Source organism: Scomber scombrus, chromosome 7, assembly GCF_963691925.1.
Source record: "Scomber scombrus chromosome 7, fScoSco1.1, whole genome shotgun sequence".
Lineage (NCBI taxonomy): Eukaryota > Metazoa > Chordata > Actinopteri > Scombriformes > Scombridae > Scomber > Scomber scombrus.
In genome coordinates this window covers 28,824,937-28,838,919 of record NC_084976.1, presented here as the reverse complement: position 1 = coordinate 28,838,919, position 13,983 = coordinate 28,824,937, and the positions used below count along the sequence as shown (strand labels likewise).

The 13,983-nt window shown below is 37.9% G+C and overlaps 1 protein-coding gene across 1 annotated transcript; it reads left to right on the top strand.

The window, feature by feature from the left end:
- The first annotated feature begins 561 nt into the window (after positions 1-561).
- On the top strand, positions 562-13,940 carry hormad1 (HORMA domain containing 1). The gene is made up of 14 exons (XM_062423360.1): positions 562-594; positions 1,775-1,919; positions 2,089-2,152; positions 3,438-3,474; positions 3,588-3,608; positions 3,724-3,750; positions 3,876-3,943; positions 5,072-5,217; positions 6,272-6,429; positions 7,876-7,944; positions 8,663-8,723; positions 10,135-10,259; positions 11,180-11,230; positions 13,839-13,940. The coding sequence occupies exons 1-14, from the start codon at positions 562-564 to the stop codon at positions 13,938-13,940; spliced, it is 1,107 nt and encodes a 368-aa protein (XP_062279344.1).
- Positions 13,941-13,983: the final 43 nt, after the last annotated feature.

Sequence of the window (13,983 nt, the reverse complement as noted above, 5' to 3'; positions counted from 1 at the left end):
CACTGCATCAACACAAATCACTTGAATAACATAAACAGATGTATAGTCGATACAACATGCTGGTTAAAAAGTAATATTCAATGTGTTAAATTGAATATTGAACACACCACGTGTAATCAGCCAATCACGTCGTTAGAATTATACGTTAGAACCTTAGAACAAGTTCCCTCCTCTGTGATTGGCTACCTGTCGGTGACGCTCTTGCTGCCTGTCAATCAAACAATTCGCGGGAATCTGTTGCTATACTAACTTGGATTATTTTATTGCTCGTACTGTATATTTCTACTAAAATACAAGTTTATCTTTGTCATGTAAGTACATTATCATCATCATCATCATCAACAGGCTAAGTTATCAATAATGTGAAGAGATAGCTTAATATCAATGTGACAGACTTTCAGCAAGGATAAATGGATGGAAAACAGGATAATTAGCTAATTTAGTCAGCCAGCTAGTTGTAATTTACAGTAATTATTAACAATAATGTAAAGTCAATCTTACCATTTTGATCCTCCTCTTGTAATTTATCTCTCTGTTTTTTGTAGCTTTTCTCACCAAACAATGGCATGTGTACAGCAAATGAGAAATTCACAGGTAAAATGAATCAAACTTAATTAAGACACACTTGTTAATGTACATTCACTTGTTTTGTGATTCTGCAAACACCATCAATGCTCTTTTATTAATGCAAGTTTCCTCCCTGGTCATAACAGTAGTGTAAAGCAATTAGGTACTTAAGGTAATTAGTACTTCTCCCACTTAATATTTTGATGTTATGTATTTTGGCTGCAACTAACTATTTTCATTATCACCTAATCTGCAGATTATTTTCTTAAATAGTTTTGTCTATAAACTGTGTGAAAATAATGAAAACACCCAGTCTAATTTCATAAAGTCTAATCTGATGTCTTTAAATGTCCAAAGTAAATATTCAGTTTTCTGTCATATATGACACATAAAAGGTTGAAATTCACACATTTGTGAAGCCACAACCTTAAAAGTTTGGTAATTTTTTCCTTAAAATGTGACTTAAACCATTATTTGATTATCAATACTAGTTGCTGATTAATTTTCTCAAAGATCTAAAACAATGTCTATATACACAAAAGACCTTTTTCTCTCAAATATTGTTCACAAATCTGTCTAAATCTGTGTTAGTGAGCACTTCTCCTTTGCCGAGATAATCCATCCCACCTCACAGGTGTGGCATATTAAGATGCTGATTAGACAGCATGAATATTGCACAGGTGTGCCTTAGGCTGGCCACAATAAAAGGCCACTCTGAAATGTGCAGTTTTGCTTTATTGAGGGGATCTCCTTCGCATAGAGTTGATCACTGAAGAGGAGTGGACCAACATTCCTCAGGCCACAATCAATCAATCTTTTGTGTATATAGACAATGTTTCAGCTCATGAAAAATGCGAGCAAAAACAAAAGTGTTGCGTTTATATTTTTGTTCAGTGTATATAGTAGGACTTGTTTAATATGTTATAATATGTGTTTAATATGTTAACACCTGGTTTTAAGGGTCAGTTTCCTAAAAATCTCATTATAATCAGCCATAATCCAAACTTTGAGAAAGGGTGATCCATGCTATTACCTCATTATTAATATTCTGCTTACTCTATATGTTTTATTTAGAGATGTAATATATTATAGCCTCACTCCTTCAAATGCACCTGTTGAGTGTCTCCGTTAGCTGCAGTGAGCGTGCATTACTGCATTCAGCTCCCACTCACAGTGTGATTAATTTATCTCACACATGCACATGCAGGATACTCAGCTGTTGCCGAATCAGGTTCTCACGGAGCAGCAGTCCTTGGTTGTTATAAAGAAGCTTCTGGCCATCGCCGTCTCTGGCATCACATACCTCCGAGGTCTTTTCCCGGAGAAAGCCTACGGGAGCAAATATGTTGAAGGTTTGATCACATATTGAAACTTCAACTGATTACGATTCACAACCAAATGTCTGGTACACTAGTGAAACAAGCTACATAATTTACCTACATTTGTGAAATTCAACTTATCAATTAGCCATTTGGATATATGCACTAAAGAGATTCTTACCTTTCTTTTGTTTTGCCACAGAGCAGAAAGTGATGATCCTCAGAGAAGAGCGCAGCTGTCCCGGTGCCAGTCAGATTGTTCAGTGGTAAAAAAGATTCAACTTTGCACTCGCACACTGGATAAATGATCAGATTTATAGGAAAATAGCTATTTGAACGACCCTCTTTTTTAAACATAATTAGACAATACAGGATTTTAAGATGAAGCATAACATAGATTGGCTGGAAGACAATGCTAGAATCAATTATTGCAATGTTTTGACCAAATAACTTAATGTAAATGGGTCTAAATGGGGTCTAAATGGGGTTAAAATGTGAAAATAAACGTATGAATAACTTGCACACATTATTATTTTTTTGTGGACCCAGCATCAAATTTCTGCTTTTAATCCATTTTGAGAGAATATATTAGAGGATTATGGTAAAAATGTCTAAGTGGTGTAACCATAAAAACTTTGTACCAAATAATTCAACTTGCTTAAAAACAGTAAATTGTCAATAAAACACCATATCAACTAGTTTGGCATGATCTCACATTATAACTTTTTATATTAAATAAAGGTAATGGAATACAATTTTTCTAAATATTACATTTAATCTGGTAACCATGGAGATCAGGAAACATTTGCAGTAATTATTAGTATAAGTCCACTTAAATACACTGTAGGTGGATAAAATATTTAATATTTATATTTTGTGGTTTCACCATTTGACATTTTCAGGAGCATTCAATCTTACTTTTGGTTAAAAAAATCGTGCAATTGTCATTTCAGATGATATAAAACATATTTGTCACTGACACAACTTATTTGTCACTGACCCAAAATGACTGTTTTTATGTGTAATATGTCGCTGAGTGAACACATACCACACAAAGAAGAAGAAAGAAACAAAACTCAGAAGCTTTGAGTCATAACTGTAAAAATGGAGACCTTCGAAAAGTCAAATTTAAGCTTTATAATGATAATTACTCTCAGCAGTATCTAGTTTTAAATGAGTTTTACAGTTAAATTCATGCTTATTATCATCCTGAAAATCTGCAATTTTTTTTTACTTGGCTTACTCTTTTATATTTAAGAAGTGAAGTGTCTTGACTTTTAATGTCTCCAGCCTCAGCTTACAGTGCATCACATTGTATCACACACACACACACACACACACACACACACACACACACACACACACACACACACACACACACACACACACACACACACACACACACAATGCCAGAACAGTTGGCTTCACTGTACGATGATGAGTCACTGCTCAGTCACCTCCTGTTAATCATTATATAACGTGGAGGGATTTTACAGAGTATGTTCACTTTTAATTAAATGTGTGTTGTGTTTTTTTTTTAAATTCCCAAAGGATGCAGGGATGCTTCGAGGCCATCCAGAAGAAATATGTAAGTCACATTCAACCCTCTCCATCTGTCAGAAGACTGTTTGAGTCATATTTTTGTCTTATGACTCATCATAACTAATGTGGTAAATATATCTTTCCCCCCTCCATCATCAGCTGCGGACAGTTATCATGTCTGTGAGTATTTCTTTTAACCATTTGGTGTTTTTAAATGTTGAATTATGATTAAAAAAAAACATAAAGATGATAGCCGTAATTAAATTCAGAAATGTTACTTTTGTCATTTTTCTAGATCTACACCGACCCAGAGAATCCTCAGGTAACGCTTTACTCTATCTCTCATTTTTAATAATGTTTAATAAACCACTCAAAGCTTACCTATAATACAGATAACAAGCAGTTTATATCATTATTTCTTTGTCTATGTCTCGTCTTTCCTCTCAGAAAGTGACTGAATTCTACCAGTTTAAGATCCAGTATACTTCAAAAGGAGCACAGATGGACTTTGAAAGGTGAATTTAAAACGTTAAGTTAACTGATAAAAGCAAAAGTCTCATAATAACAAAGACTCTCTGAATATCAGCGCAGGAAACAAAAAACTAACACAACTACAAGTATGACTCACCTCTATATGTGTGTTGGTTTAACACTTAAACACACCAGGAAGCAACTTGATGTGACTCAGTCGGTGTAATTAACCCCTCGAACCCTTTGAATTCTGAGTATATGGAACAATTTTTACTTCCTAAACGTAAATGAAATACATCAGAATAGAAACAGAAGGAAAACACTAAAAGCCAAGATGCTGATATATCTTTGGAAACTTCTCGAGTATATTCAAATAAAGTTAATAATAGTTATGTTATTTGGAGTCATGCTTAACTATGAAAGACATGTGTGACTGATACAGCAGCATTTAACAGGTGGAGGTTTAAAGGTCAGAGTAGTTTCAGAGTAGTTGTGACTCAACAATAACTGGTAATAATATTTTACCAGTTAATGGGTCAGTGACACATAAGGATTGGCAGGATAAGCAATTTTGTATTTGTGTTGGTTTTATATAATTTGAAATGACATTTACACCATTTTTTTTAACCTAAAGTAAGACTGAATGCTCCTGAAAATGTCAAATGGTGTAACCACAAAATAATGATTAATACTAATAAATATTATATCCACCTACAGTGTATTTAAGTGGACTTATACTAATAATGACTTGAGATGTTTCCTGATCTCCATGGTTACCAGAGTAAATGTAATATTTAGAACAATTGTATTCCATTACCTTTATTTAATATAAAGTTATAATGTAAGATCATGCCAAACTAGTTGATATGGTGTTTTATTGAGAATTTACTGTTTTTAAGCAAGTTGAATTATTTGGGACAAAGTTTTTATGGTTACACCACTTAGACATTTTTGCCATAATCCTCTAATATATTCTCTCTAAATGGATTAAAAGCAGAAATTTGATGCTGGGTCCACATAAAAAGAATGTGTGCAAGTTATTCATACGTTTAGTTTCACATTTTAACACCTTTAAATTTGACTAAACCACATTGACTCTAAATTGAAACTGAAGGAACTTTTTTTGCAGCACTGGGCTGATGTTTTTTTTTCTTTCTTTGTTTCAGCAACAGCGACAACAAGGTGTCAACGATGTCATGCGGCAACACTAAGAAGGCGAGCATCCTGTTGGTGAGGAAACTCTACACGCTGATGCAGAACCTCGGCCCTCTGCCCGACAGCGTCTGCCTCAACATGAAGCTGGCTTACTATGACAACGGTAACACAGAAGCACACATTAGTTCATATTTAAATGTCAAACCAGTTGCAAAAGGAGAATTTGTAACTACACATGCAAACATACTGACAAATTAAAAAGTTTTCTTGTATTTTTAATAGTTGCATGTACAATTAGTGATTTAAATGTGTAGCCAATATAAACAATGTAAGAAAATGATGCATACATACATTCATCATCATTGTTTTATATCATAATGTACTTTGTTTAGGTGTTTGTGCATTTCTTAAAAATGGCCACAGTCTATAATCTTAATTGCAATCTATTCAAGGCAAGGTACATTTATTTATATAGCACATTTCAACAATATTAAAGTGCTTTACATAAAAACCTGAAAAGCATCAAGACAAGAGATATAAAAGCAACACATGGCAAAATAAAAAAAAACATTTAAATATGATTAAAAGTGTCAAATTGGTAAATATAATTAAGCTAAAATAGAATAAGACAGATAAAAACAGGAGGATAAAAAGTTACAGTGCAGTGTGAGATATTAACCTTAAAATTTAGATTTAATTAAAAGCAGTAACAAACAGAAAAAGTCACATTGTTGTCGTTATAGTTACAGTTATCGTTATCGTTCTCAGTGTGGACGGCCCTTATGTCTCTCTGCCAAGATGATGCTTGACCCTAATTATGGAAAATTCTTTAAATATACACACAGTGGGGACAATATTAGGAGTTATATATATATACGGACAATACTATATCATTTCAGTTGTGTGCAATATTCATATAATATACATATATATTTATTTCACTTTAATCTGTGCAATAAGAAATTGTTCTTTGTTCTTTTTCTTATTGCTGCTCTTATATTCTATTTATTGTCCACTTGCTGCTGTGACAATGCAAATTTCCCCATTGTGGGACTAATAAAGGAATATCTTCTCTTATCTTATCTTATCTTATGAAGTTTGCCAGTTGATGTAAAAATATTAAAATTATCGGCGTACACTCAGCTGGAAAGGAAAGATACCGCCTTAAACAAACTGTCTCATTTCATCACAGTGTCTGTTTGCTTCTCGTCTTGCAGTCACTCCTCAGGACTATCAGCCGCCGGGCTTCAAGGAGGCCGACGGCGACACCATGGAGTTTGAGAAGGAGCCGGTCAAACTCAACATGGGTGAAGTGATGACGCCGTTTCACACTGTGAAGCTGGACATGGCGACGGAGAGACAGAGACTGGAGCAGGTGAAGAGAGGCAGAGAGGGACGGGTTAAACAAATTTTACCGCCTTTATATGAAAACACTAAAACATAAAGATGATGTAATACACAAAACACTGCTGGGTTAAAGATTAAACTAATATTATTGTATAATAAGGAGACAGCATGCAACATCAGCTCATCTCAACAAGCAAAGCACAAACCAAATCTATTAAAGTCTCAACAAAGAAACGATCTGATTGGTCAAACATGTTGACCTAAATCACTGCAGCCTAAATAGCAACAAATAAACACATTTGTATATTTATTCACAGTCACAAGAGTCACATTTCCCTCCGACACAAGAAAGAAAAGTCTTGAACAATAAATGATCAACTAAGACTTAAACATGTTCGGCCCTTTCCAATATCCTAAACCAGGGAGGTCAAACATGAGGGCCAGAACCGGCCCGCCAAGGGATCCGCCCCACTTTTCCTTCCTGCGTTCTTCCTTCCATCTGCCCTTCCTACCTTCTTTTTTCCTTTCTTCCTTCCTTCCCTCCATCTGTCCTTCCTTCCTTTCTTCCTTCTGTCCTTCCTTCCATCTGTCCTTCCTTTCTTCCTTCCTCCCCTCCATCTGTCCTTCCTCCCTTCCTTCCTTCCCTCCATCTGTCCTTCCTCCCTTTCTTCCATCTGTCCTTCCTCCCTTTCTTCCTTCTGTCCTTCCTTCCATCTGTCCTTCCTTTCTTCCTTCCTTCCCTCCATCTGTCCTTCCTCCCTTTCTTCCTTCTGTCCTTCCTTCCATCTGTCCTTCCTCCCTCCCTTCCTTCCTTCCTTCCTTCCTTCCTTCCTTCCTTCCTTCCTTCCTCCCTTTTCTTCCGTCTGTCCTTCCTTCCTTCATTCCTTCTGTCCTTCCTTCCTTCTGTCCTTCCTCCCTTTCTTCCTCCTATCCTATCCTTCCTTCCTTCCTTCCTTCCTTCCTTTCTTCCTTTCTTCCCCACTTCCTTCTGTCTCTGTGAGTATAACACTACAGTTTGGGGCTTTTTTTCCCCCCACCTCCTATCTTCCTTACCTTCTTATTTCCTTCCCTCCATCTTTTTAATGATCTGGCCCACATGAGATCAAATTGGTCTGCATGTGGTCCTTGAATAAAAATGAGTTTGACCCTCCTGTCCTAAACATTTAACTTACTAACACAGATCAGGTTATTCCTCAGGACACAAACAGACCTTTAGGATCAAAGCTGTAATCGTATATTCACTCAGAACATCTTAATGAGGATCAAGGCGAGGAAGTAACAATAAACTAAAGTTATGAGGCCAAAACATTCACAATGAATTAATTAAAATGATGAACTGAACACTTGTTGCTTCTTTATTTTAATAACTGCATATTATAGCTTATTAACTTCTTAATATTGCTCTTCTTCATCGTGTTAATAATCGTATCAACTGTCTTTAAATGACTGGATGTTGTTGTTTAAATGTCTGCAGGTGGAGGGGAGCATTCACGAGACGGAGAAGTGGGTCCTAAAAATGGAGGAGGAGAGCGCTCTGTCTCAGGTCACAAACAACTTTAACTTTATCTCTTTTAGTTCATTTTTTACTTTTGTTTTGTCTCTTTAATCTATTTTAACCTAACTTTTTTCTTATTCTCTCTTATTCATTTATGTATTTATTTATTTTCTATTTTCCCTTCCTCCCTCCCTCCCTCCCTCCCTCCCTCCTTTCCTTCTTTCTTCCTCCCTTCCTTCCTTCCTACCTCCCTCCTTTCCTTCTTTCTTCCTCCCTCCCTCCCTCCCTCCCTCCCTCCCTCCCTCCTTTCCTTCTTTCTTCCTCCCTTCCTCCCTTCCTTCCTCCCTCCCTCCCTCCTTTCCTTTTTTCTTCCTCCCTTCCTCCCTCCCTCCTTTCCTTCTTTCTTCCTCCATTCCTCCCTTCCTCCCTCCCTCCCTCCTTTCCTTCTTTCTTCCTCCCTTCCTTCCTTCCACCCTCCCTCCTTTCCTTCCTTCCTTCTTTGCTTCTTCCTTTCCTTCTTCCTTCCTCCCTCCCTCGTTTCCTTCCTTCCTTCCTTCTTCCTTCCTTCTTCCTTCCTTCCTTCCTTTCCTTCCTTCTTCCTCCCTTCCTTCTTCCTTCCTTCCTTCCTTTCCTTCCTTCTTCCTCCCTTCCTTCTTCCTCCCTTCCTTCTTCCTTCCTTCCTTCCTTCCTTCCTTCTTCCTCCCTTCCTTCCTTGACTCGAGGACAACAGGAGGGTTAAAGTCTGTGTTTATTTTAAAATCTTTAGAGTCATGTGATTGAAGACGTGGAGAATCCTGAGAACAGGAACACGGACTTGGACAACACCGGTAATTAAATTTAAAGTGATTTAAAGTTTTTACAGGGTTCAGTTTAGTATTTAACTTAACTTAATTATGTAAAATAATTAGTTTTTTTTACTCTTAAATGTGTTAAACGTCACTAAAAGCTCAAAGCTGTGTTATCATAGAGTGAATTGTATATAAAGGATTCATCAAGGTATTATCAGCTCCTTTTAAAAAAAGTATAATTGTGTCATAAAGTTAATTAAAGGACTTATTTTGGGTTTAATGTTTTTAAATTTTACATTTTGATGTCTTTCATTAAAAACACAGCTTCTTAAAAAGCCCAAAACTGTCGTGTTAAACTCAGATTATTTGATTTAATGATATAAAATCAGAACAAACTTGAGGAAGAATTAACACTTAATGAGTTTTTTTCTTCTTTTTTTTTTGTTGAATGAATTTCAGAGATCGAGATGAGCGTTCATGAGAAGATGGAGAGTTGTGAAGAAGTCACAGAGGTAAGTAGCTATATTATCTCAACGCAGCTGCAGGAAGCTTCTTTCCTTCCTTCCTCCCTTCCTCTTTTCCTTTCGTCCTCCTACCTTCCTTCCTTCTTTCCTCCCTCCTTCCTTCCTCCCTCCCTCCCTCCTTTCCTTCCTTCTTCCTTCCTCCTTTCTCCCTGCTACATTCCTTCCTTCCTTCTTTCCTTCCCTCCTTCCTTCCTCCCTCCCTCTCTCCTTTCCTTCCTTCTTCCTTCCTCCTTTCCTCCTTCCTCCCTTCGTCCTTCCTTCCTTCCTTACTTCCTTACTTCCTCACTCCTTTCCTTCCTTCTTCCTCCTTTCCTTCCTCCTTTCTTTCCTTCTTCCTCCCTTCCTTACTCCCTCCTACCTTCCTCCCTTCTTCCTTTCCTTCCTTCTTCCTCCTTTCCTTCCTTCTTCCTCCCTTCCAGCCATCCTTCCTTCTTCCTCCCTTCCATCCATCCTCCCTTCTTCCAGCCATCCTTCCTTCTTCCTCCCTTCCATCCATCCTTCCTTCTTCCTCCCTCCCTTCCTCCCTTGACTCGAGGACAACAGGAGGGTTAAAGTCACTATTTTATGATCCAGGAGACATTTGATAGAATATAAAACACACAGCAACATGTTTGAATGCTGATTTTTGAATTTTGTATAAAAACAAATCAAATTTGGACGTTTTAATACACAAAAATATGCATCAGCTTCACAAATGTTTAAAAAATAATGCGTTTTATCTCCATTTTTGTATATTCAGGGTCCCACTATGAAAAGTCCACCTAGAGGAAATGTGTATTGGATGTTTTTACAGCTCATAAATATAAAAATGAACATTATGTAAAGGGTTAACACAAGTTATTCAAATGGAGTAAAAAGCAGCGCTGCAAAAAAAAAAAAGGCAGAACGAGTGTCGGCCCCTTAGCGTGTAAACATGAGACAAAGAGCCACTCAGGCAGCACTTTACGCACCATCTGTCCGCTCTCAGATGGACACTCTGGTGAAGAGGACCTCTGACATGGAGGTGGGACTGAAGAGGACCAGGAGTGGACGGATCATCAAGTCTACTACGGTTAGTCGGACACTCGAAAACACAAACAGCGACCCGTTATCTGCTTCTCACTGTTGCAGCTTAGACGACCCGAACGAGCATGTTTTAATAATGATCTGACAGTTACAGTTTAAGTTCCTACGGCTCAGTAATACATAATCCTCCTTTTAGTTTACAGTTTTTTTTAACTTAAATGTGAGAAAAGTTTGTTTTATCAATGGGATAAACCAGATATAACTGATTATAATTAAATATGACTCCAGTTATTTTAACCTTTACATTCTGACTTATTATTAGTCTAATGACCCAGGAGAACATTTTATAGAATATGAAGAATATAACGTGTTTAAATGCTGATATTTTAAAAATTGTTTAGATTTGCAAATGTGTAAAAATGTAAAAAATACTATGTACAATAAATAATCTGCAATTATATAAATGTGCAATATGCATAAATCCCTGATGTTATAGATGCTTCTATCTATCTATCTATCTATCTATCTATCTATCTATCTATCTATCTATCTATCTATCTATCTATCTATCTATCTATCTATCTATCTATCTATCTATCTATCTATCTATCTATCTATCTATCTATCTATCTATCGCTCTCTCTCTCTATCTATCTATCTATCTATCTATCGCTTTCTCTCTCTATCTCTCTCTCTCTCTCTCTCTCTCTCTCCATCTCTCTCTCTCCCCCCCTCTCTCTATCTATCTCTCTCTCTACAGTTTAACAGTAGTAGTAGATTTTTACGTCAAATAAATTATAATCACAACGTTAACGTTAAGAAACTCATTAGCAAAGAAACAAATAAAATGAAGCCTTCTAGTCAATGTCTTACTAATGTTTTTCTGTGTGTGTGTGTGTGTGTGTGTGTGTGTGTGTGTGTGTGTGTGTGTGTGTGTGTGTGTGTGTGTGTGTGTGCGAGCAGGAGACAAACGTGACTGTGAGCAACAAGAAGACGACAGCTATGAAGGACAAAGCGGTGAGTAGCAGCATTAACACATTAACTCTGATCTCATTGCCTTTATTTTATCACTGTCACATATTTAACGTTAGAGCCTCGGTATGAGCCCGCTGACCTCGGATCAGTTCATCAAACACGTACATAGACACCAAGACTGGGAAGTGTGTTAAACATAAGGAGTCTAATCCGTATGTCAACAAATGATCCAATAAAAAGCACCTTTAATTCTATTCTCGTTTTTTTCACAGTCAAGAAAATCCAACTTTAAATAATTGAAAGACAAATTCACCTCAGTGGGTTTAGACCAGGGGTGTCAAACATGCGGCCCGTGGGCCAGAACCGGCCCGCCGAGGGGTCCATTCCGCCCCACTTTTCTTCCTCTCTTTCTTCCCTCCTTCCTTCCTTCCGTTCGTCTGTCCTTCCGTCCTTCCTTCCTTTCCTTTTTCCTTCCTGTCTTCTTTTACTTTCTTCCGTCCTACCTTCCTTCTTTCCTTCCTTCCTTCCTTCCTTTCATCTGTCCTTTCTCCCTTTTTTCCCTCTTTCCTTCCTATCTTCTTTTCCTTTCTTCCATCCTACCTTCCTTCTTTCCTTCCTTCCGTTAGTCCTTCCTTCCTTCCTTCCTTCCTTCCTTCCTTCTTTCCTGCCTTCCTTCCTTCCATCTGTCCTTCCTCCCTTTTTTCCCTCTTTTCTTCCTGTCTTCTTTTCCTTTCTTCCATCCTAGCTTCCTTCTTTCCTTCCTTCCGTTAGTCCTTCCTTCCTTCTTTCCTTCCTTCCGTTAATCTGTCCTTCCTTCCTTCCTTCCTTCCTTCCTTCCAACTGTCCTTCCTCCCTTTCTTCCCTCTTTTCTTCCTGTCTTCTTTTACTTTCTTCTGTCCTACCTGTCTTCTTTCCTTCCGTTAATCTGTCCTTCCTTCCTTCCTTCCTTCCTTCCTGTCTTATTTTCCTTCTTTCCTTCCTTCTTTCCTTCCTTCCTTCTTGCTTGTCTTCTTTCCCCCCCCCCCCCCCTCAAATTTATAAGACTAGGCTGCAAAATGCATGTTGTTCATGTTTTTTGTGACGACTTATTTATTGTGAACGAGCTTTTTTCTGTGATGAGCATCAATAAAACTAAACTGTGTTCCAGGTTCACACACAAGCACCTGAATGAACACACCTCATATGAAATGTGACTCATTTTTCTTTCATTCTTCTTTGTAAACCGATGGTTTATCGCAGTAAAGTTATATATATATATATTATATTTTATTTATATATAGGTTGTAATGCAATGCTTTTACTGGTTCGGCCTCTCTAAGGTCAATAACAACACACAGTGACTCTGCAACCCATTTTAAAAACATTTATATATCTGTGCTTTACTTTCCTAGAGCAATATTTCACCAGAGTCTTATTTAACTTACCTGCCTTTGTTTTTGTTTTGTTGTATATTTTTATGACGATGAGTCGTGATTGATTGTTAGTGACGCTGAATGTATGTAGTAGTATTTTAACCCTCCTGTCGTCCTCCCGGGTCAAATTGACCCAATCTCTTTTGACTGTTCCTTCTTTCCTCCCTCTTTCTTTATTTTTTCCTTTGTTCTCCCCCTCCTTCCCTCTTTCTTTGCTCCCTCCTCCTTCCTTACTCCTTACTTCCTTCCTCTTTTCCTCCCTCCCTCCTTACTCCTTTCTTCCTTCCTTCCTTCCTTCCTTCCTTCCTTCCTTCCTTCCTTCCTTCCTTCCTTCCTTCCTATTTTCCTCATCCCTCCTTAATCCTTTCCTTCCTTCCTTCCTTCCTTCCTTCCTTCCTCCTTTCCTTCCACCCTTCCTTCTCTCCTTACTTCCTTCCTCTTTTCCTCCCTCCTTACTCCTTTCCTCCCTTCCTTCATTTCTTCCTTCTTTCCTCTTTTCCTCATCCCTCCTTACTCCTTTCTTCCTTCCTTCATTCCTTCCTTCCTTCCTTCCTTCCTTCCTCTTTTCCTCATCCCTCCTTAATCCTTTCTTTCCTTCCTTCCTTCCTTCCTTCCTTCCTTCCTTCCTTCCTTCCTTCCTTCCTTCCTCCTTTCCTTCCACCCTTCCTTCTCTCCTTACTTCCTTCCTCTTTTCCTCCCTCCTTACTCCTTTCTTCCCTTCCTTCATTTCTTCCTTCCTTCCTCTTTTCCTCATCCCTCCTTACTCCCTTCCTCCCTTCCTCCCTTCCTCCCTTCCTCCTGTCCCTTCTTGACCTGAGGACAACAGGAGGGTTAAGTACAGTGACAATAAAAAAGCATTTTTTATCTCTCTTTTATCTCACTTGGAGATCAAATTAGGTTTTATGTGTCCGTTAATCTAAAATGAGTTTGACAACCATGCTCTAAACAATTTCCAGTTTATAAATTATTTACTGTTCGTGTTAAAAAATGGAAAAAACAAAATGCAACAAAAGAGGAACATTCTCAAACATCTTCTCGGCAGATATAAGATGAATTTCGAAGTGGAAAATGCGTAGGAACCTTTTTGTTGTTTCACACATGAGTCAGAACTGCTGATCACTTTGGTTTCAGAGTGGGATGTTTGCCTGTCAGTAAACGCTTAAAACAATGTGCTTCACTTGACATGACATGAGTGTGTGTGTGTGTGTGTGTGTGTGTGTGTGTGTGTGTATCTTCAGGTTTCTCAGTATGACATCCCCAACAGTCAGGAAACGCCGTCTACGTCTGCATCTGCGTGTCGGAAGAAACGCAAATTCAGCGAACCCAAAGAGCGCTACTGACCTCACACCTCCACTAACGCTAACAGAGCAAGCGCTGCACTGC